This window comes from Zophobas morio, unplaced genomic scaffold, assembly GCF_036711695.1.
Source record: "Zophobas morio isolate AGI-343-1 ecotype UQ-CSIRO unplaced genomic scaffold, CSIRO_AGI_Zmor_V1 ptg000058l, whole genome shotgun sequence".
Classification (NCBI taxonomy): domain Eukaryota; kingdom Metazoa; phylum Arthropoda; class Insecta; order Coleoptera; family Tenebrionidae; genus Zophobas; species Zophobas morio.
The window spans coordinates 5182483-5208437 of NW_026972163.1; the positions used below are offsets into that span (position 1 = coordinate 5182483).

The following is a 25955-nucleotide window of genomic DNA, read 5'->3' on the forward strand; positions in this document are numbered from 1 at the left end:
CACTTATTTTGTAGCAGATGCTATTACTTTGGACTAACACTTGTCAGTAAAAGCTGGTCCTATAGTAACTACTCAAATAGCAAATAAGCTCCATTTTTATTCACACCACCCATTGATTCAACAATGGAGCTCAAGACGGTTTCGAACTCTTCATAAACTCAGTAAGTAACGTTTGTTAAAACGTTTTCGAAACAATAAATATAAATATACTGACTTTATTAAACTATTACGGAATGGGACTATTTGGCGCGGCCAACTTGGCGCGACCGACTTGGCGCGAGCCATTTTGGCGCAAAGCCAACTTGGCGCAGGGACACTTTGGCGCAAGCCATCTTGGCGCGAGTACGTCGGTATATAATATAAAAAATATTTCTTGTTCGTACTGTGGTTTTAAGACCCTGTTATTTATGCCAAATGTAGGCAACCAAATACACAGTTTCATTCGCACAAATTCCAATAACTAAATGATCCACGGAGCAAGAAGTTCCACGTTTAGGAATATGTTTATGAAGGGGTGCAGGGTGCGAAGCGCCCGTATGTCCATTAAAAAGTCGACATTACACCTCCACGCGTTGGTGACTATAAAAATCAGGTTATGCTAACCACGGCTGCAATTTTTGTATATTTATATCTATTTCTCTTGGTGCGAGTTCATCCGCGCCAAGATGGCCCGCGCCAAGATGGCTTGCGCCAAAGTGTCCCTGCGCCAAGTTGGCTTTGCGCCAAAATGTCTCGCGCCAAGTCGGCCGCGCCGAATTGTCCTAGACCGAAACTATTAATTGCTGGAAATAGTTAAACTAAGTTGTAGAAAATCAGGAAAAAATATGTAGTGAAAACAAAATGGGGATATTTAGGAAATGGAAGTAGACGGAGTATTATCATTTACCATATAGTCTGTTTCTTCATCTGTAATTTTAGAGTTGGAATCATCTGGTAAGGAAGTTATAATTTATGGGATAACTTCCACATTAAAATTCCCCATTGCTTTACGCCAATCTTCTTCAATAAGTTTCTCGCAGTGTTGAATACAATTTTGCCACATTTCTGATTTAAAATTGGCTGTCGTTTCAGCCAACAGGTGCACCGTCCGTTCTGGATCGTTAGTCTCTATATTTATATTTTTATTATAGTATTGTTTCCAAAAACTCCACCCCAATTCAGTTCGGTTATATTCACAATGATAGAGAAGCAATCGTAAAACGTCCGGAGGTAGAATAAGAGGAGGGAAGATAGTTTGAAATTCACAACTATCTGAATACTAAACTGAATAAGTTCAAAACTTAATACAAATTTCGGAATTAAATAAATGTTCGAAAAAATGATTTTACAAGTTCCAGGAGAAAACAATGAAAGGGAAGTTATAGAGAAATGTGCAAAAATCAGGATTGAGTTATTCAATATTCATTTTAAAGTTTCATTTAAATGTTATTAGCGTTAAAATTACAAATATGAAGGTGTCCAGATTATTTTGTTCAGCAGTGCAGTATATTACATATCAAGATTAGTAAGAAGACTATTACACACCATTTTGTTTTGAAGTTAAAGCCGTAATTCAAAAGAGTGTGTAATAGACACTTACTATTAGAGTTAAGTAAGTACTATAATGTTTCTACGAACGTCACAATTAAAATTTAAAAACATGGGTTGGAATTTTGTATTTGCCTACCAAGATCCATGTATTTTTTACATATGTCACAAAATTTTCCGGAGATGACAAAAGATCGAGATATTTTAGTTTATGTGTCAGGGATTTTTAGTATAAAGTTTCGTATAGACTCTTCAATTTCTGCCAATTTTAAGAGGTAAACTATTGTTTGCTGCAAGCGCCACCAAAACTGTAATACTTTTATTTATGTTTTTTAATTCAACAAAGAATACATAGTATATGAATTACAAGAATCTAGTAAAAAAACAAGCTTCGATATCACGACAGTGAAAACAAATAGACAGGTACAACATAGAGATGAACCTAAAAAAAATTATAAAATTCCATTATATCGATCCCAAATGTAGGAGACGTATCGGTTCGGATCACTAAGCCTAAATCTTCAAATTCTTCGTTTAAAATAATTGGATATGTTTTGCGAATTCTTAACTTATTAAGAAACTCGATGGCTGCATGTTTTGAGGACAAATACCAATTAGGTTGTATTTTATCAAAAAGATATAACTCAACAGTTCGTCCAAGTTCTAAGTTCAATTCTGGGTTAACAACATCCTTGCGTACATTGCGCTGATCAAAAAATAATTTACAGGGGCTATAAAAATTGAAATCGTTGCAGCTCACCCTTGCCAAACAATGACCGCATTCATGACATGCTAAGGTTATCAAATCAGCTTGATGCTTTTCAGAGTCAGGGCTTCCCGCCAGGTTACCAATACATATAACAATTCCATCAATAAGGCAGGCGCCACGAAAACCGAACAATGGCAAAAAATGTTCTACTATATAACTTTTCATGGAACTAATTTGTTTTCTTATCCATTCGATACTAGAAGGGAATTCCAGACAATCTTTTAAGCAAGACTGAAATGCTTGTAATATTGCATTACTCAATAAAGATGTAACAACAAACTCTTTTATTTTGCTGGATGCAGGCACAATTTCCTTGATACCTTCCGCTGGCATTAGTGCTTTCGTTAAATATTCGTTTATTATATTATTAAAAAGTTTAACTTAGATTGGCTTGCCCCCGGTAGAACTCCAACGCTCCAAAAATGCCTGTACATTCATTTTTGTATAATGCGACCTAGATGTTTCTGTTTACTAGAATAAGGTGTTGGTTAAATAAATTGTCGATGACGCAGTCGCGTAGTTCATCCAGGTGGAAATTATGCATTTCAACCGTCTTTTGAGTGCAGGGTGACAGAGTTTTCAAAAATTCTTGAAAATTGAAGTTCCCTTCTCAACATTTTTCTTGACTGGATCAAAGCGGTTAATTAGGTGCGATGACGTCATCGTATTGATGAAATTTTCAAGCAAATATCCGATTATGTTATTCAGTTTCTACAAAAACCTATCAATAACTTTAAATTCTCATTAAACAAACGTTTTCTTCATCAATTCAATCGTTGAATTATCTTCGTTTGTATGGAATGGCAACCGAAAAGGTTTTTTCTACAAATCCCGTAAGTTCAAATATGCGAACACTAAAAAAAAAATAACAGACACTCCAACTGTCAATATCAATGGGACCAATTCCTATAATGGACACAGTTTTTAGCAACAGGTATTCTAAGTCTGGAGCATCGTTTAAAAATTTGTTAATTTTTTCTAGGGTTAATGTTTTTGATTTTTTGCATTTGAAGCCATTTAACTGTGGCTTTAAAAACGATCGCAACTTTTGATAATTTTCAGTATGAATATTTTGCTTGACATTTAGTATGATACTCAACATTGAATAAAAGGACTAAAGTGAAGAAGGTTTGAAATTTTGTGTTAAATTATTAAAGTATCTACGCCAGTAACGTCTTTTGGGAGAAACATTTAACTTTATTTTCCCCGCGCCAATTCATAAACTTTTGGTACACTATTTTGTACCTTGAAATGAGCCAAAGTTGAAGATTTTTCAAGCAACAAACTTACAGTCACATTAGCTGCCCCGTCAGTAATATAACTTGTGGCACACTTAGGTACCTATTTCAATAAATCGAAAACGATAAAACGAAAAATCGTGCGGGTTTGTATGATGGTCGAATTTTTTTTAGAAATGTTTGCCAATATACATACGTTGTCCACAATATTGAAAGGAGTCATTCATGCATACATAGCACGAGCAAAATACCTATCAAGAGATTCTTATTTATTTTGTGACGAAATGTCCACAAAAGAATTGAGGAATAAATTCCCTCTCTCTCCTCCATCTTCATCATCAAAGCTCTAAAATTGTACCAGATTGATTAAAAATACTTTCATAATCTTCAATACTACCTTAGCACTAGAATTTAAATATTGTGGGCTTTCCCCCAATGAAATACTTAGTTGAAGTAGTTGATAATATTGATACAGTATTGCCAGCCCCATTGTCTTTGTCAGAGTTGAATGCATTTCTTATCAACACCGGACATTTTTACACTTATTAACAAGATGTTTTTTCATTCGGAAAGGATTCGCCAAATAGCTTGCCTTGCAAAACTTACAAATGGCTGTATAAGACTTTCCGCCGCGTTTCCCTTTCCCTTTAGTAAAACACTTCCAAATTAGTCCTTCTTTCCTCGGCATTGTCAAATTATTGATTTATGCCTAAAATGAGGAAAAACGCAGATGTTTGGGACAAAACCAAGGGTGATTTGCAACTTACCACTGCTACTTATTAAAACAAAACTTGCGAAAATGCGCAGCGCAACACTCCAGCAGTCAGACACGAAAATATCCCGCTTCACGCACCATGCACACTTAAATTTTAAATGACATCCAAACTTTTGTTAGGAAATTGCAAGGAGTATGGCGCCAAATTTAAAATAAATATCCGACGAGCTATCAATGTAAATAGCCGTGGATAGTGAACCTGATATTAATCCGGACAGTTATAAGAATTAAAATCTATTCTCGACACTACTGGGAACACAACCAGCTTTGTGGATTCCCGCAGGTTGGTAGTACCTACATTTTTCTTTCTGGTAATTAACGAAAAATCTGGTGTGGAACTTTTTTTGGGTCGAATCGCAATATATTTTCTAATTATTATTTCCACTAAATTGTTTTTTTCCTGGAAATATGACAAACGATCTATCTTTCTTAGTTTTTAAATCGACGAGCTTGACAAAAAAAACGTTGGCCGTCAATAAGGAAATTAATTCCTTGCTTCTACAGGCTCCTGCGACGCCAAAAATAAGAATGACCTATAAAATATACCTTCATTTATGCGTCTGGAAAATATTAGCATACATACTTTGTTTAACAAAAAATGGTATTCGTCCTGAGCGTTCAATAATACAGAATCCACATTTTCATTGGTTAAAATCAACGATTTTTTTGGCGTATACCCTTCTCGTTTTCTTTTCAGATATAGGATAACACTGGGGAATTTGATAATGTCTACGCTTTCCTGTAAGTTAATCGTGATACACAACATTGAATACTTGCTCCATAAGCTTGATGCCTTATACAACGCGAAATCTTTATTAAAGCATCTTCATAAGTTTTCTTCATTTGTTTCTTCAAACACCACCTCTTATATGCATTATAGGTCTCTTCGTAGGGGATAGATGGGCAAGAGTACTCACTTAGTGTTAATTAGTCATCACAGCAAAGCTGCTTTGGTATAAAAATTAAAAGTAACATTATCTTCAGGAAGTCAGAACTAATTTTATCAGCAAAATATTTTTCAGTGCAATTATAGCCACGATTTTAGTTGCAAACTATTAAATTTCTAAACACTGTATTTGCGTACTCTGACACTACTAATACTACAAGAGTACGCATCAACCAGTTCAATAGTACGCGGCCAATCAAATCAAATGATAACGAATTACAAAGCCAGTAAAAGTAATTTGTTTTATTTAAAAACTTTTATTATAAAACCTAACTTCAAAGAACAATAAAAAATAAGAGTAATTCTTTATCTTAACATTATCTAAATTTTGGCATTTTGGTAGATTTAGTTTTGTTCGATCGCTTAGCGTATCCATCTAATGATGATCTTGCTGATGCAAAGTGCCAAAGAATACTGCCTAATATTGTGATAATTTAATCCTAAAACACTAAGGAAAACTTGCGGAATTACCAGAATCTATGCAAATTGCTTTGTCAGCTACCGACAAAACGATATTTCTGCATTTACACGACACAAAACTATTAGAAAAAGCCGCCGGGAAAAAGACATACCTAACTGAAGTTGTTACCTTATTCTGCACTTTCTTTTTTCGTTAACCGAAAATACCTTTAGTTAACATCTTTTGCCTTTCCAACAAAATTGTATATGCTTCTACATGTCATGATAAACCCTTTTGATACGCACCCATCTTGTAATATTATAATTAAAAATTATAATAATAAAGTTATAAGTTTCTGCTACGTTTCTTTTTTCAATATTTTAAAACATAATCCCTTTTGTTTAGAAAATACTCGTAAATCTTTGTTTTTTAAAATAAAAATATATCCTTATGCTAGAACATGGAATTAAAAAATTTGCATTAAAACGATGTAAATAACTTATTTATAATAAAAAAATGGAGGTATGCTTTTTTGCCTTTCAGCCACAAAAATATCAAAGATAGTTTTGATTTTTAAATTGAATTTCTGCTTACGTTTTGAATTTTTTATGAGTGAAGATTCTCATAAATAACTCTGTATTTATAGTAAAATTTAATCAGATTTGTACTGTTAGTTCTTGGTACCAAAAGTTGAAATATAAGTCTTACTAGTACTACCAGAGCTTTGTGGTATATCAATAGAATAAGAATCATCACTTTTATCAAATCTAAACTTTTTATTAATTACAAATAGAAGTAGACGGTGATCTTAATATTCGTGTCGCCGTTTCTATCTTGCTGTCTGTCAACCTAACTTTCGGCCACTCTTTTTGATCAGTATTATTTTCTTGTAGTATATAATATTCAACACAAGCCCCAGAAATAGCAAAAATTAAAGCAACGTATAATAATGTCAAGGTTTAGAGTAAACTGTTCAAATGATAACTAACTGATGTCCTTTGTTATTAGAGATTTATGATGTTGATAAAGTTTCAAAATTTTTGGTTTATATCCAATTGTTCCTTGCTTGAAAAGTCCAATTAATTCAATATGTTTGAAAATATCGATGTTTTCCTTTAGGGGTAATATTGCTTTCACCGCGCTATAAATAGACCAAAGGCTTGTTGTTTCACATTATTTCTTTTTCATTGAAAAATGCTAGCAAAACATTTTTTAAATACCTTGTAATATCTCTAGATTGACACGAATTAATAAACAGTCTATAACGTAAGTCGTCTCAACTTTGCTGTTAACAAGTTGCACGTGCAAAAAATCGTATTGTATTTAACGTTTTGTCCAACTCGTCCTACGGCCTCGTTGCACAATCTTAACGTTGCGTACAATAAACAGCACTCGAGCTTTTGAAAACATCTATAAGCATTTCATTACTGAACAAAGCACAAACATGTTACTCATTCTTGTGTCGAGATATGCCAAAATGACGTCTTCCGTCACAACGGTCTTTTTAGCCTTCCATTGTTTAAAAGTGAGGTATACTTCTCATAAGCATGATTTTACAAGCAACAGTTTTTCCCGCAGTTCGTTGCCTTTTTCTAATGCTTCGTGTGAAATGTTTTCACACATTTTAACGATTCTTTTATGTTTTATTGAATTTTAACTGTAGCACTCCAACATTCTTTCCACCCAATAACACCGGATAAAAAATCTTCAAAAGCATTATTTTAGAAACGTTTATGATATTCTATTAATGTTAGAAAAACTCTTGGAGATAACGCGTGTTTTACAGTTTGAATCTCTGTCTTTAGTTTACTGCGAACTATCTTTTTAAACTGCCTATTATAACACTATAATTGTAGTAGTAATTAGTAATTTCACCGGTGTTCCCCTTAACATTTTCAATAATATATTTCGTTATATAAGGTTTACAATATTATTTAGAGTTCTCAGGTCCCAGAAAAGTGAAGATGCTGAAGCATTGGAAAAGGATGATAATTTGGGTCCCGTTAACAGTGTTCGGCATAAGATAGTTGTGATGGGTGCAGCTAAAGTTGGCAAGTCTTCCATTATAACGCAGTTCCTATACGGAACATTCTCTTCAAAATACAAACGCACAGTGGAAGAGATGCATCATGGTGATTTTAATGTCTCTGGTGTTCATTTGACATTAGATATATTAGACACTGCGGGATCCTACGAATTCCCTGCTATGCGAGCACTGTCAATCTCATCTGCGGATGCATTTGTGCTTGTATATGACGTCACCAACAGTTCTACATTCGAAGAAGCTAGGGCCTTGAGAGATCAAATTCATGAAACTAAGGCTACGTCTAATGTGCCTATTGTTGTTGTCGGAAATAAAATCGATTTGGCAGGAAATAGAGAGGTAAGAGTCTGTGTGGAGCCTCAAATGTACGTAGGCATGTACTTATGTATGTCACTAAATGTTGCGTCTGTATATTGCCAAAACTTGAAACGAATTTAATTTTATAAAATTATTATTAGAGTGAAATATTTAATTGTTTTCATTTAGTTGTACAAAGGTAACTTTATAACTGTAAAAATACTGCCCACCTGTTGTATACTTTTAAACCTCACTCTATACATAAAGTTCAGAAAAACTTCCGAATGTGTTCAGAATGTTTAAAGCAGTATTACAATCTACGAAATACTCGTATACTTAAAGGTGTTCTACTACTGAGTTATTTACAGAATGGTCCAACAGTTCTTAATGAAATTTTCTAACAACGCGAAATAGGTTACGAGACCAACAAATAATATTCTTCGTTAATACTTCTACTTGTTCTTCTAACCTTTCTTAGGCATATGTGTACTGTAGTCTTTGATATTCCATGCATTGATACTGACAAGGGTCCCAAAACCAATGAAGGACTACTTGAATTTGCTGTGGCGGAGATAGAGCATGGTTCCTTTCTGTTTCGTGTACAAGGAAGGGCAAGATGTACTAATTCTTCGAATTTTAGAGAACTTAATCTAAATCTTTCATTGCATTCAAAAATTGTTACAGAATTGAAGTTAATTCGGGGTTTAAAATGTCGTGATCGACTTCGAGCTCGCTGAATATGAACTTGTTCATTTTCGTCACTTTCTGAGGTATCTGCTAATACAAAATCCATGATTTTTTTTAATAATCACAAATTTTGAGCAAGGTCTTTTGACTTGTCGTTTTTTGCAATGAATATTTATAAATCGACAGGCATCCAGTGCCCACTAATTGCTTTATGAAACACTTTACTAATCATTTGCTCATATCAATGTTTTTCATTATTAATATCGTCGATTTAAGCATGAAATAAGTGCTCCATAGGGTCGAAGATTTATAATTATGTTTTGTTTTCTCCGCAAAGAAAGCCAAATGAACGTCTTCATTAATCCCATTAACCTTCTTCGCCTTACACCAATCTTCAAAACCTTGGTAAACCCTGTTATATCTAATTTTTGATTTTTTTGGCAGCAGGTCCGCCATGGCCTCTGCTGCCGCTTCTTCAATAGCTAAAGGAACTTCGTCGCAAATATTTCCTTTGCAAGACATTGCAAAAAACTTGGGCACAAAAAATTCAACAATGACGGTTTTTGTATAATTACAATTTTTTTCTGCGACCTTAGAAACCAGCGAAATGCATTACTAGATATTTATAGAAAAACAGATTTTTAATAATTAATAAATTCAAAATTAATTTTTATTATATTTATAGTCAACGATTTCATAAAAAAATAACACATAACTCGTCACTAAAATGTCCGTACTTGATTCGGAGCCTTAAAATTCTCAACACGGAAGTGCCTCGTATTTCAATAGGACTCCTCGACAGTAGTGACCCATTTTCCTTACTTTTATGTAAATAACTATTGTGGAATAATAAAATCGACGAATCCTTAATGTTTTCAAGAGTCATAACAAATGTATTGTGCCGGTCTTCCACTTGAATTATTACACCGGTACTTCTCATAGAAATCCAGACCCACATATTTACAGAAAAGCGACCACTGTTGTTAGTATTTTGCAAAGTATTTTTCCTCGAATCTAGAATTTCTTGGACGGTAAACTGTAATGTGACCATTTCTAGATGTTTTGAAAACTTTTTCATCAGAAGAAATTACACTTGACCAAAATGTCTCATCTTTCAATAAATGCTAGAAGTAAATTTACCTTAAGCGCAAAAAATTTTTCGTCTGGTGCTTCAAGTAAAAACTTTCTAAATTCTTCTTTGGTAAAAACACTGGCCTTTTTCGGTCGATATCCCCTATTTTTTGTCCTTTAAAAAAACAATTAACGTAAAAAACTTCGATATATCAATAGAGTCGTGAAGAAAAATTGTCAACTTTAACATCGAGTATTCAGCTCATAAACGTCCTGGAGTTTTCAGTATTTCATTTCTTCTTACAAGGTACGCCAGCACTTTTTCCAAATAGTTGTACTTTTTCTCTTGCACCAGTCTTTGAAACTTCGATATGTTTTCGTAGCGGTCTCTCTATTTGGCCGGAATGAGAGTAGAACATCCCACATTCCAAGCTTCTCCGATTTCGCTTTCATATTCACTAAATTCACTCATTTTCACTAGTTTTAATTAAATGTTAATTGTAAAATTTTACAAAAAACTGTAATGGCTGCATTTATTTATAAATTGCTATAGTAACGTAATATGGATATGGAAACTTGCACAGATATCTATGTTTATCTCTCTATGAATTCAATCGCGCAAAAAACGTCATAACTCGTAAGCATCACGAACGTCAATAATTGGACTCGACGCTCCGCTCCTCTCCAAACAATTGTCTTCGATCGGTAAAATGTCCTTACCGTTCTTGATACTTAATATACTATTACATTTGTCAAGAGCAGAAGGTGCGATATTTTTGACAAGAGAAAAAAATCTTTCAAAATGTCATATTGACGCAAATGCTTCGTTCAGAGCTAGTTTTTTTTTTGAAGTGACAAAAATAACGACCAAAGACTTTTGACCGTAATAGTACTATCTTCAATATAACCTGAATCGACTGTATCCATTTTCCGTGTCTTTTTACAGTCAGAAGAGTTGCGGATGTACGGCGCGTGCTTTAAACATACATTTTTCACATATCATAATTATTTTTTGGGCAACCGTCCTCGAAGCGACCATTTCGTATACGCCACATGATCCGCGAAATCGAATTTCGCAGCCGTTACTATATGTATGTCACTCGCATTTTTCGCCAGATGAATCAGAGTGGAACAGTTTTTGGAAATTATGTATTATTAAATAAACAACAACAACTATATTTTTCCAATTGTAAAGGTTAAAATTGTGTTTTAATCATTGTTTAGTAACTATGAAAGTTAACCTTTATTCATTCAATAATGAAAATTTGTTGATCACAAGTGAGGCAAAAATTTTAATCACTGGTCAAATTTCAAATTTTTATACAATGCAAATGACGATTCTGTGCTAATAAAAACATATTTATTCACAATTAATATTAACCGTAGAACAAGAATTAAATATAAAAACACGGTCTGAATTATTATTTGAAGACGGCAACTCCATCGTGTTTTCCAACGAGGCATCTGCCAAGGAAGGCACAAATTTTATAAAAGATGACTTGTTCGCAGAGCTTGAAGAGGTTGTTTCTTCTTAATCGTTTTTACTGGCAACCGTAGGGGCAGCTGATGTTGAAAGCATTAAACATTGTTCCCCACGGTTGATTTCTTTAGCTGCATCTAGCTTTAAACAAAGAGAATCCTCCAGATAGCCTTGGGCAACCGTTGCTGAACGCCATCCTCCATGCCGCATTAAAGTCAGCTGGTCTGTTCCACCATCGACCAACAACGTGGCCGAAGTCCTCCTAAAGCAATGGCCCGTGTGGTTCAAATAAATTTAGATATTGAGTAATGGTTGAGGGAATTTTACCAAACGTATTAAAATTTCCGTAACTGATATTTTTTGGTCTTAGCTTTGAATATTTTTTGCAAATTTGAACGTGACTATCAGTTGACACAACGAAACTTCTTGCTTTCCATGTCTTTGTTATGGGAATTTTCACGAATAAAATGTCACCTTTTTCTTCAGCATCATCTACAGTAAGACGGTAGAGCTCACCACACCCACAGGCACCTGCTACTCCCGTAGCCATAACAACTTTATGCAATAAATTTGTTTATCTGGTGCTTCTTTAAAAAACTTTTCAATGACTTCTCCCAAAAATGTTTTGGATTTTTTTGCCACATAACCCTCAGACTGTTTCTTTGTAAAGGCTTTCAACTTTAAGAACCTAAAAAAACATCTTTTAAGGAGAATAATATTGTAGATCGTTTACAAACCTGCTAATGTGTATATATTTTTTAATCATTAGAGTCTTTTTCAACATCGAATATTGGGACCATAATGACCTCGATTTGACACTTCGACTTTTTCGAAAAAATATGCGATCATTACATTCTCAGAAACACCAGTAACTTTCTTTTCCTTTTTCCATTTGAGGAAACTGTCGTACTCCTTGTTGTATCTTTCAGCTGATTTTGTAGGCAGCAGCTGTCCAATTGCTGTCCGTGCTTCTTGTTCCACATCCGGGGGTGTTTCAATTATTTCCTCTCTCAGTTCTTCCATGATTTCTTCCGAAACAGCACCACAAACATCACTTTTATAAATTTGCGATAAATTGTTGATTTTATTTTTACGCGTTACTAAAGATACTCGTACTTATCAGCTCTGCCAACTACCTTTGTGCATTCCAGTATTCCACAAATTAAATTTTTAAACAATGTTGCTTTTTTAATTTTATCTGTTACAACGTTACAATTGGAAAAAACAGTATACTTCACTCATGAGGGAGCGACTTTTAATCATTCGTAGACACTTACCTCATTCGCCTTCGGCTCATGAGTTAAACTGTGTCCACTCATGATTAAAATTCATAATCCCTCACTAGTTGAGTAATATACTATTTTACAAATCTTTACAATAAATATTAATATTAATGGTGCATTTGGTATTCTCAGTCACATCTATTCCAGAAGCAATAAAATCTAAAGGGTTAGAAAAATTGTAATTTGACACTGTAACGCTATTTTCGTTTCATTGCAACTGAAACGGACAGGTTCCCTTGGCCCTTGATTTAAATCACGCTGTGATATACGAGTAGTACCTGAAATTGAATTTGCAATTTTGTTTTTATTTTCTATGGTCTTCGACATACGATTCTGCAACGGTGGTAGATTTCCACCCACCGTGGCGTTTAAAAACTGATATGCTAGCACCGCTGTTAGCAAGGAGGCTAGCAGAGCTTCTCCTAAAACAATAGCCTGTGTAGTACTCCTTACAGTTCGGCAATTCCATGTAATTTGCTATCAAACTCGGTATTTTTCCCATGGTATGTATTCCAACAAGTTGTGCGTAGCACCTTCCTTGCTTATATCTTAAAAATAACTAACGACTGATATGTTTTGGATGAGGAGCGGCATATTTGCGATATAGTCTTATGTAGCCTGGATTCCTAACGGTAAATGTGCGGTTTATGTCCGTTTTTATTTCAGGAACATACTATTAGAACATTGTTGTCATCCTGGATATTATCAGTGATGATTTTTGTTAGATCATCGCGTTTCATGGCTCCTGACATTCCTACAGTCAAAACTACCTAAACAAGCAACAGTAAATTACCCAATTTAGGGGAACCTTGTTCATATTTATCTTCTGCAGTCAATAATTTTCATCGTTAGCTTTTCCAAAAATAACTTAATTTACATGCAAAACTTGATTAGTTGAAACATTGGCCCCAATAACATATGTTGTACTTGTAGATGGCGAGGTAATTTGCAGTCGTTTTCCTAAAATTATTTTCGAAGCATCGATTTTGCTATTCATTGAGTCCTCGATATGGCCTTCTGCTACGGTCTGCACGACATTTTAAGGTCAAAAATTCACTTCCGCTGTTAACCAAAAGTGAAGCAGACGTCCTACGGTAACAGTGACCTGTAAATAATTCAGGTTCGACAAATTTAAAAATTTTGCAATTTTCTGAGGTAAGGAAGTGCATTCCTACAGACTACACATTACATTGACCACTCCGGTAATTTAAGAACAAACGTGACATGTAGCTATGTTTGTTTCTTAACAGCATGGACTTGAAATAAAGTTAGACAATTGCTTCCATCATCATCTAAAATAGCAAACACCATATGCTTCTTTTCGTGTCCGGTATTGGGAACACGACCATCGAATCTCTGTCATCAACATCTTTAATTTGTATTCGGGGTAATTCATTGCACCCAAAAGCCTCAGGTATACCCACAATTATTAACAGCAGATTAAATGAAAAAAAAAAATAAATATCAGCATTAATCTAATAAAACGATTTTCTGTTTACTTTCATTAGTAGAAAGGTCTCGTCTGGTGCTGTATCTAAAAATCTTTGAACTTCCTTTCTTAACAAGATTTTTGATTCATAGATTCGTGGCAGTGGATCGACGCTTGAGGAATGCTATTAACTTTAGGAATCTATGGAAAAATGCAAACCGTTGTCTGCGTTGATAGGTACATTATCTGTTCAATCAATTTTTTGGCAAGACTGCGCTGCGGTCAGAGGTTACAGGAAATTGTAAATTGAAGTGTGCATATTCGCAATTAAACGTTAAACTATCATAAAATCTGTAAATTTCCAGCAAATTACTACAGAAAATCATAACTTCAGAAAAGACAAAGTGTTGTGTGTATTACCTACTAGGACAAGGTAATGTATGTCTTTATTTCCAAAAGTTCAAATAAGAAAACTAAAAAAAAAGTAATTTACAGAGTACATGTAGATTACAGATACTATTTACGTAAATTATGACCTGAAACGACCTAGCAATAAAGAAGGATTGCACTTTCAAAAACTTTCTACTTAATGGTTTGGAATATACTCTTAAGATTGTCCGAAAAGCATTGTCAGTATGAATTTTTCCAAAACTACTAACCGAAGGCTTCACTAATTGGGATAATATAGTTTTAGAAAATAATTGCTTTTGATGAGAGCAATCCATTAAAGTCTCAATTTTTTTTGAAAACAAAAAAGTGATCGCTTTTAAACCATTATTTTCAGCTTTTAAATATGGTATTATATCTTCCACAACGTTACTTATTTGATATATTATAGATATGAAATATTTTGTGGGATATCGCAGTGATCCCATATCGCGTAAATGTTATTAACCCTAACAAAGGTGTACACGCACTGAAGCTAGTAAATTTTTCTAAACAAGAGCAATCAATTCGTTCTTCCAATGTTCGAACAACATATCTTGTCAGCATAGCCACAGAAGCAGATTGCAAACCGTAGCCCACGTTGTCAGTTTCTTCGCCCAAATTTTGAATACTTTCTTTGATATACTCCAGTAGATCTAGTTCTTCTAAGTCATCCTCTTCATTTAAAGTGTTTTTATTATTATGCCAACAAAACTGGTGTATGAGGCATCGTTTGCAGAGACATTGGTGCTAGTAGTCAAAACAGCATGTACAAATGATGGCAAAATCTGTTGCAGCGGATAATGTGCAGTTTTGGCATCAGTCGCATCATGAAGTCCTTCTCCCATTCTGAGATTACTATACAGCGTTTCCACCAGATCTGAACTAAATGCCCTTGTTAGAACAAAGTAAAAATCACCGTCATGCAGCAAATATTTTACACATTCGCTTGTACTTTGAACAGTAAATACCAGTGCTTGAGCTGTTTCTTCAGTTAGACCTTTTAAATTTTTATTTTTCGAAACCGTTTGGATGGCGTTTATATACTTCGGTAGTGTTTCTGTTAACCATGTTGTCTCCTGTCACTGACATCGTGGAGTTTAAAAAAGTCCGACATAACTTCTAAATATTCAATTGTAGCTTGTGCGTTTCCGAAACCCATTGATTGATTCATATTTTGCCAAAAAATTTAGTGCAGTAGTAACGGCTCGAGAAAATATTTGCACCCCTCGCAAAACATTAATCTTTTCGAAGGTATTCGGGTACAAATGGTGCCTAGTAAGAAATGAAATTGTTTTAATGAGCCCAGACTTTTACGTCTTATATAATTTCTTCAAGTAATCCGCTGTTATAACACCTGTACTTGAAGACATATCGTGCTCGAGAAAAATGTTACGAGCGTTTTTTACCATATGGCAGTATTTAAAACTACAAAATAGCGGGAGCTGTGGATCTGCTGGATGGGCAACTCTGACTTTCAATTCACCATTACCAATTTTTAAAACAATGCTACGTTGGACTTGTGATTAACACAATTCGCAAAATTTTAAATCCACACGAATGAACCTTCTCCATAATTTCCATCATTATTAAAAAAAAAAAAATCTGTTGAGAATGTCTTATGGAAGAAGTATCCAACAATTCTTTAAAGTCCGGGTATTTACTAACTTCACTTTATTTGGCTTTTGTCAGTTTCCCGTCTACTTCTGCTTGTCGTCGTCTTTTGCGATTTTATTAGACAGATCTCCGAAAGTAACGAACCGATTATTGTGAAATTTTAGATGTACTTTAAAATATCATGTAAATCTGTATGCTATTTAGTAAAGAATTCTAAGCTTTTTATATATTTTTGTGAAAGATGTTTTTCCGATCTTCATGATTCGAGATATTTGCAAAAATTTAAAATGCTTCCCACATTTGAGGAGTTTTATTATGCCGAATGGATGATTGTTCGACCATCTGCACGAAAAATATCTGCTGATTCGAATTTTCTACTTTCATTTGTAAATTTAATTTATCTCTAATTTTCCTGGATTACTGAAAGAGAATTTTAGCGGGATTTATAGCTACTTCGTAGACTGAATCGGAAGCAAAAACGTATAGACGGATAAAGATTGAATTGAACAATTTCCGTTTTACCACGTGGTCTTATTTATAACGCAACTTTAGTTACAAACGGCAGCGATGGAAAAACATCCCTATAAGCGACCAAATGACAAGTTCGGATGTTCATTCCAAAAATAAACGAAACATAAAAAAGTTGTAATTCAAATCTTTAAATTAAGTATCTAAGCCAAAAGATGTAATTAAAAAAAAAATCCTTTTACTGTAAGCGATAAATTGGTTAAAACACCAATGAATGCAGTATCGTATAATATTGTTACCATGTTCGATGATTTAAAATCGACGTGGTAAAACTCAACAATTTATTTTTTAGTAACTCTAATATACACGACTAATTGTACAGCGATTATGTACAAAATAATTCCGACTGCGATGGATTTGACTCGACTCAACGTCTCCCATTGTCTGGACTTCACTTGTTGGCTGAGACTTACTCGTTCGCGAAAGGCGATTCTATTTAAATCCATACTTCCCTTCCAAATGTTCTGCGATCGACCTATTTCTGGAATACCCATCGCGACTTCCGCTTCCAGGCTTTTCTTTAACGAACGCCACCTGGCCTGGCCGACGTCACCGACGATGAGTCATCCATCATCGCCATATATACTAGAACCCATAGGCGTCGAACCGAAGTGGCGTATGGGTTTATTTCGTAACCATATAATAGTTCACATGCTAGCATAAACGTCAACCTTTTAAGACCAAACTGAATTACAGATATTTTTATTACAACTTATCGAAATTGCATTTTGCATTTGATGTTGTCATGTTTATTTAATCAAAATATTTTTCGTTTCATTATACATATATGTAATATTTCCTTAAAAACTAAGGAAAGTGTACTAAACTATTGAGAATATAATTTAACGTTATTCCTCAATGCTCACTAGATCAGAATTGCAAATATTTTATTAATGGATGAAATTCAATAAATTTGTGATGGACTTGTTATAATATTACTAACTCGGCCCGTCTATTTAAATACACTTTTTTGTAATAAGTATCTAAGTATGAAAAGTTGCTTTAAGGACTGTTAGGTACTATGTAAACAACGTCTTGACAGCGCTGTCCATAAAGAGTCCGTATATAAGAGTAGCCGTAAAAACTAACTCACTAAAGCAATCAATAAAATCTTGAATAGACCGTTTTTTATAAACAATAGTTAACAATGACAAGATCCCGCACACTCTTATTCATTTATAGACTTACGGCAAGGATATTCCAAAACCTTTATTGTGCAAAACCCATTCGTTGTGTTTTACACCCCTGTCTATTTTATCCGACTCGGCCTACGGCTTGTCTTACAAACTTTCTGGCACAGCCATAGAAGTTACCTTAACCGACTTTGACTGTAAATTATTATTCTGGTCGGATTATCTACCTAGTTTACCATGAATGCAGTATATGGCCTTGGAATTGTTCTTCATGCAAAGTTTGCTTTTAGTATTTTATTGTTATTTTTAAGTACCAAAAATGACATGTATCATGAATTTGTATACGAAATGTAACAAAAACTACTCCTTCGATGTTGCTGAACGTTGAAATAAACGACAATATTATTGTCTTAACAAGTAATCAAGATTATTAAAAAATCTCTGAAATAAGTGTATGTAACTTTAGAACGAATATGTGCTCTGTAAAATACTACTTAATATTTTGCCACCAATTGTTCATCGCTTACGGTTAAAAAGTAAAAGAATATATGTTTATATGTATATGTAACTAGAATGAAATTTGAAAATCAAAAGTTAATTTCGCTTTAATTTGACAGGAGTAAGAACCTTTAATATACAGCTTGCGCTAGACCGCCATGTTATGTATTATTTATGAAATGGCTAACTTTCTTTCCGAACGTTGTTGAATTTCATTATTTTACTTTCACTTATACAATTTTAAGAATATTAAGTTTTAAATTCGGCGAACAAGTAGTTTTGGAGTTTATAAAACATCATTTTGTGGTAACAGTCCAAACGCATATAAGACTGCTAGCTTTCATCGATTCAGTGATCGCAGGAGTTGTACTTCAAAGAAAAATCCACATGCATAAAATCATTATCCCTGCACTATCAGTTTTTAATAACGTCTGAAGTAGGAGAAGGTTGTCAAAGTACACTTATCTTGATGTCTAAAAGTAAATATGCACAAAAGTATGGTTGAAGAATTAATACACTATGGTAAAAATTGATAAAACAGGTCTGTATATTACTTTGTACAATTATAATATTTGTATAGGTTCCTTCAATATATTTCTAGCATTATATGTCCGATATTTACCCTCGTTCAACATTGTGTTAGTTGTTTTACCTTGCTTGCATGTTAGACGTGTAGACGATATGTACATTAGAATATGGATATTCGTTGTTTGAATATATTATTTTTAAAATGGGAATGCATTTACATAGGTAGACACTGCCACAACGGAATCAGTCGTAACGGTGGACTGGGAAAATGGGTTTATAGAAACATCGGCGAAAGAAAATATAAATATAAGCAAGGTTTTCAAGGAACTTTTAACTCAAGCGAAGGTAAAGTACAACCTCAGTCCAGCTTTACAACGTCGTAGACGACAGTCTTTGCCGCCTCAATCTGGTCCGCCGCCTTCTACACCTTCGCAGGCTGCAATGATTCCTTCGGCCGTCCAAATTCAGCATTTACAACAAATTAGAGATCGTCATGGAAAAAGAAATTCTTGTATTATTTCTTAAGACTATGAGTATATAAGATTTTCCTTTGTATTTAAAATAATGACTGAAAGCCCAAATTCTTTATATCCAAACAGCTTTTTGTTCTACGAGGGACAAGTAGACACATTTCAGCCACTCAGTCGGATCAGTAAGTGTAAGCGTCTGAACATTTGATTCATTAAACTTAAAAAAAAACAGTCAGTTCATTTGTAATTTAATATTACCTACATATCGACATTTTTTTTTTTTGTTGATGTGAGTGTCCGTTTTAATTATATATTTCATTTCGTTCCAAGGTATGAAAAGTATGTAATTATATATAGTTTATAAAGTAAACCTCCTCGGCGTCAAGACTCAGGGTATGGAAGATTAGCAAATTATAAAATTAGTTGACTGACTACGTAACATATATAAATGTAATATTAAAAGTTACATTAGTACATATTTACCATTTTTTAGAAAAACAAATAATTCTTTAAATCTCGGAATGATGCATATTTTATGTTTATTAAGTATTATTAGTATTATTGTTAACCATGATGAACTGGTGGACCTGACGCACCAAAAGCGAACGGTCTGCTGTAATTAATTGCATATTTTAACGTATTGATATTCGCCACAACAATTTTTTGTCTAAAGAACACGTAAAACTAAAATAAGATATAAATATCTGTACTTTTTTGTATTAAGTAATAATAACAATAGTTGTCAATGGACAAAATTTTCTATTTTTTGGTTCATAGCTATCATTCTGAAGTTTGAAGAGTGCTAGTAGCTTCTTGAATCCTTGAAAGTTTTTACGTAAAACAACAAAAAACACATTTAATGAAACCTGTAAACTTTGTGCTTACAACACGATTCTGCTCTAAATATTCATATTAGATTCAAATTATTTTCAAATAACTTACTTGTTCGTATTTTTCCTACTTACAAAATTGTCCGCAAGTTTTTCGATTTCACTCGCAATATGCTTGAAGAAGCTTCATATACCGCGTTTAAAATATCCGCAGATAGAGAAAGTTTTCTAGTAAATTTTCTTAACTGTTGGAATTAATTGTTCACTTTTTGAAAAAAAGTTGCTTGTTGTTATTTGGACGGAAAATATTTTTCACAGTTGCTGAAATGGTACTACGCAACATTTCCTACTTTATAAAAACATTGAACTTTCAAAATTTATGCATATTTATTCCAAATGTTTTAATATACAGTTTTATAAAATGCGAAAAAATAGTATTCTCAACTCGTTAGAAAAGTGATTTTCCTGCACGCGTTGGTTTTTTAAGTCACTCGCTCCCACCATGACTCATTTGGCAAAATGACGCTTTTTTAAACTTATTGTGGAAAATATGTAAATTATTCAAGGTCCGTCGCACGGATATCGACGCTTGAGAGAAAGGTATAAGATAAGTAAGTAAACCTGAACATATTTCGTTTTTTCTTTGTAAGACGAGCGACGAGCAATACTGCTAACTACTATTTACGTATCTTTCCTGTGCCAGTACAAAAGGTCATTTTGTAAGTATTTATGTCTGCATAATGTAGTCAAAATTATGAATAACTGAAATGTATTTTACAGTTGTCCTTTCTGTTTTTTGCCAAATAACTGTGAGTGTACTTCTAAAACTGTTTATAAATAATATTAATTAAATTAGCCGATTTCAAAGTACGTGTTTCATTTGACTGTATTGTCGCAGAATATGTGCTTCCGTTTTATTTTATGAATTTGAACACCAAGGGCGTGGCGTCATTATTTTTGTACATCAAATAAATTCTTCCATATTAATAAATTTGTCGTTACTTAAGTAAATGTTGTATATAAGTATAGAAAATAGACATAAGTTTAGAGCGAATAAGGTCTTATATCTGTTTTACTTTTTAAGGTACAATGTTCAGTGCCATCAATTGCATCAGAAATAAAATAGATAATTTAGTTACATAACTTGGGAAAAGTCGGTGCAGATATATACAAAATTGCTTGTCTGAAAATCTACCCGACCGCACTAATTTACCATGGTTGGGCACATTTTTTTGCCGCAAAACCGAAAACGAAATTTGGTTTCCACCAGATTAAGATGAAGATCTGTCCCCTACCGTAATTAATCGTTCGATATAATTAAAGGAGGATTAGAGTTTGCATTTATAATTAACTGATATTTTTGATGCAACTGTAATATGTACCTGTAAACGTGAAAATTAATCTTATATATATAAACATGCTAACAGTATGATATAACATATAAAGACGAGATTTATCCATTTAAGTTTTAAGAGCTTAGTCATGTTTTTCTTTTACATTGCGCCATACACATTTCGCTGATTAAATTTGCTCTAAAACATCTAAATTTAAATGAACTTTTGTTACCCAGTATGTATATATTTATCCTATATAACCAGGAATTTCATAGAATTCAACATAATCAGAAAAATAAATTGCTCTTTTTTAGCTTTTGACCCCTACATTTTTTTTTACAAAATGTAATGCAAGGATTTTATAAAAAATTAAGTGCAATTCATTTTATTTATTTCTACCATAACGCAGTATATGTAGTCTGATGTAGTTGATGGTATTCTATGGTTTAATTTTTGTAATGATTAAACTTTAAATATCCAAAAGAATTGCGTTGCAGAGTATTTGGTAAATTGTCGTTGACTGGGATTTTGTTTCATTTTACCATCTAATGTGGAGTGCTAGTAAGACATCAATACTTTACTTGGAAATCTGTTGTCATATAAACTAATAGTCTTTAAAAGGAAAATATAATTTCGACTATATTTCTAATGTTTTCACTACTCTTTCGTTAATCTAAAAATTGCACTGCAAATTTGCAACTTTCAGTTTAAAATGTTTTCACTGATTATCTTTTCCTTATTGTTTCTACATTTTTCAAAACTGTGTCCTCCGGTCATACATGTCATATATTTGATCACTTTTTTAAAGAACTCTCATACTTAGTTCTGTTTTCCATCAAGATGGTCTTATTAAAGGAATCTCATTCAACTTTGGGTTAAATGTAAGAGTGTTTCAAAAAAAAAGTAGACAATTTTACAAGAATTGTGCTCATCGATGTCAATACTAGTACCAGTCTTTATCAAGACGGGTCTTACACCATATTATAGTGGCAGACAAAACTTAACGACAAAGTGGATTCGCACTAATAGCTTACACTTGATTTGTCAAAATTCTGAAGCTTTAGTCACTGCATTGAAAAGTGGCAGAAATCACAGATATAACACTGAATTGTAATTAAAACCACTTATAATATACGAATTGCCTGAAAACTTTGACAGGAATGACGTTTCTTTGTCGTTAAGTTTTTCCTACGACTTTAGATTAAATCGTTTGCAGAAAGATATGAAACAAAATCATTGCCCATCTCAGTTTTTATAAATTTTCAGGACCAGTTTTTTTATTTCAGTCAAACGAAAAATACTTGTATATCATTTATATATTTGTATCTTCATTTTATTGTCCCTACTTTTTTTGAAACACTGTGTGTATAAATATATTACTAATTAATTGAATACCTAGGATGTATCAAGAAAAATGTCCCAAGTCAAAGGTACTTTATTTATAGTACAATTCATTTAAATTTAAGATTAAATGACATTTTGGGAAAATACTACAAGAAGGTCCTATGTCCTTTTTTTTTGTCCAGCCTTACTATTACGCCAAACAGTAGTCAGCATTTTTCACAATTCGTTCGTATATAATTTTTCTGAAACCAACAATAATTAGTCAGATATCATAGAAAAAAGAAAAATTGATGAAATTACAAAATTATCAAACATACCGTTGAAAATATTTTCAAGCGAAACGGGGATAATTGTGATAAATACAGAGCCACTATCACATTCTCTTGTATTTTTTTTATAGTTTTAATTTGTCATTTCTTGTGAAGTCAGAGAAAACATCAAGTAACAATCAATTGTTATACCATTCAGTATATGTTGCAAGTGTTGTAACGAAAAAACAATGGTTACATTGGCCACACCCATGGATTATTATTATTCATATTTTAAAATAAAAAATCAAAAATAGGAGAGAAACTAACATTGATTCTGAACAACGTTTCTTACTAGTTTCATTTTTAAATATTTTACATGGCATGGTTAACAATTTTGTAATGAACTTCAATTCTTTTTTTGTAAATGTTGTACTATAAGCACTTTGTTAGATCAGTTCGTTAAAAAAAAATGTGTGACAGTAACTATAAGAGAATTCGCGTCGTATAATTAAATATTTAAACATCTTTTAACATACTAGTAATAAAGGAAAAAATGGCATATGGGTTAGCACTTTCCCAATAATATCATTTAATCAGTGGAGACAAATTGGACTTTAAATAAACCAGTTGTAGCTTGAGGCATTTCTTGTTCTGCACCTAGTAAACTCGTATTCATTGCTAGTTGATAGAATTGTATCTAATTTTTAATTTTAGTTTTCTTCTTGGTGAATGTGACTTAAATCTTGACAATCCAGTTTAATGTTATGGTTAATAAGTAAATCAATAATAATGAGAATAATAAGTGTCATTAGTTTTAAATAAAAATTACAGACAATGTATTACTACTTATTCTTGCTAGATCTTGCCTGTTTAGGGTAATTCGAGGGGACGCGGCCATGGTTTACTTTTTTGACGATTTCTATGTTACTATGAAAGCAAATGACTTCAAATTTGAAGGAGAATGTTTTGCTAGACCATAGATTTCATATATCAGTCAATAAATGCAAAAGACCTTCACAGTGAATTTTTGAGAATTTTTGTTGTTTTATCGACGGATAGCCATCTCTCCTTGAAGGGTGAGGTGAGAAGGCCATACTGTGTAGGGAGTAATGGCCATAGCATTTTTCACAGACATTACGTATAAAAAAAATATGTTTATAAAACATCTATTAAAAAAGACAAAAACAAAGAACATTCGTCATAAAAACTTCAAATAAAATAAACAAATTTAACAAAAAAAAAGGTGGGTACAAATCCAAGCAACTAGTAAAAATGTTAAAAAGAACGTTCAGATTATACGTTTAAACAAAAATCGCATATGTAATTTTTCGGTGTATTTTTTCCACTGCATAATTTGTGCACCCAAGTTCCGCATGAAATGCAGCGATACCAGAGTTCCGATTTCCCTTGTTCTCCACAAATTATACATGTTTCATCATCAGATTCATCATTAGTACACTCAAATGAAGAATCTGAAGAATCCTTTCTCTTCTTTCGGAGCGAGGTAGATGGTGTTGTTTTGTAAGATTTCTTGCCACCAAGTGGACGCTGTGATTTCATCTTACCACTGGTTTTTTGACTCATATTTTGCTTCTTTACCTGATTAATTCTACATTTTTGTATATGCTCTGGTGAAGTTAGCAAGCAAGCAACACTTTTTGCTCGCTTTTTAGCTCGTTTCACAGTCAGCTTCGGTACTTCCGAGATGTTTTCTAATATTTTACCTGGAGTTTCTTTTTCTTCTTGTTTTCTGCATGTGATGTACTGGGTTGTCACTCACCTTTTATCTGGTTTAATTCCACAGCCAGCATACCGATATCTGAAAAGCTTTCCACTGCTTCATGGCAGGTGTATTTGTCTTCTTCTTCTTATAGAGAGTGCGAGGGACCAGCCTGGTTGCGGTTCATCAATGGTTTGCTGATTAGAGTTATGGTCTTGTTTTTTAGAATTTGCTATAACTTCGTGTTTTTTCTGAATATTACTCTCGTGTGATTTACGAATTCGAATCTCAGGATGCCGACGCGGAAATAGTTGAAGCCAAGGATACCCAGCTTTTTCAGTAACTTCGTTAAATCGATTTGGGATTTTGCATTGCTCAGCAAATTTAAAAGCAATGTGGGGTATGTCGTCTCTTGTTAGCGGAAATCCCATTTTCTGCATTTTTTTAATATGTTTTTTTTTTTCCATTTGCATCCCCAAAAAGACCAATCTACCTTTACTTGCATTATTTGTTTTTAAGAATCGTTCTAATGTTTTTCGCGGAATGTCATATTCAATAGAGGCACGTCGTACAGCCATTCGACCTTTATTTACGGCCTCCATTGCTTGTATTAGACCTTCTTGGGACCATAATCACGTTTATGTAATGCCTTTCGTTTATATATGTTCGGCAACTGAAAAATCAATCATAACTATAGGATAGATAGCCATGGCGAACTATCCTTAAAAAATGTTGGCCAACTCTCCTTTCTGTAGAGGAGAGATGACCATAGCCTCCACGGGCGACACATCCACATTTCATGTCGGTTTGAGGTTATATTAATCGTGAGACATTATTTGAACACTAAGGGAACAAAATAGAGCAATCAAGAATCTTATATACGATATTATTGTACCAGAAAGTGGATGCTTAAAAACTTTTGGTTGTCATATCTACGTAACACCTGTAAAACTTGCCTTCAGAAGCCAGAAACTATACACGAACAGAAGCATAACCAACACAAATAACTCTGTTTACGCCAGTAGTACCGATATCTAGTAGTGGGTTGCTTGTATATAGGTGTTGGCCATCTTTACTCTATGGCCATATCCCCTCGAATTACCCTATATCAAATGGTTATGTGCCCCATACATATTATATATTATGTGCTGAAGCCCAACATTTTAAAAGGTTATAATACGTCAGTTCAGCTTCCACATTTCAAGCATTTCTTGCTAAATGGAACAGAAGTATGTTGGTTTCACTGATTACACCGACTGATGAGGATGGGCTTTTCATGCTGCTTTCATCACTTATAAATTACTGTTATTTCGCTATCGTTATTTCGCAT

The 25955-nt window shown here is 33.4% G+C and overlaps 1 protein-coding gene across 2 annotated transcripts in view; it reads left to right on the top strand.

Annotated features, from left to right (window-relative positions):
* Positions 1-22253, top strand: part of LOC135143321 (ras-related protein Rap-1) — a 32227-nt gene extending 9974 nt beyond the window's left edge. Inside the window, exons 3-4 of one of the 2 annotated variants that reach the window (XM_064075183.1) lie at positions 7594-8038; positions 18899-22253. In XM_064075183.1, the coding sequence (XP_063931253.1) occupies positions 7594-8038; positions 18899-19201 (748 nt within the window). In that variant the 3' untranslated portion in view covers positions 19202-22253. The remainder of the gene's footprint in view (positions 1-7593; positions 8039-18898) is intronic. The other variant, XM_064075184.1, reaches the window with a different exon arrangement.
* Positions 22254-25955: the final 3702 nt, after the last annotated feature.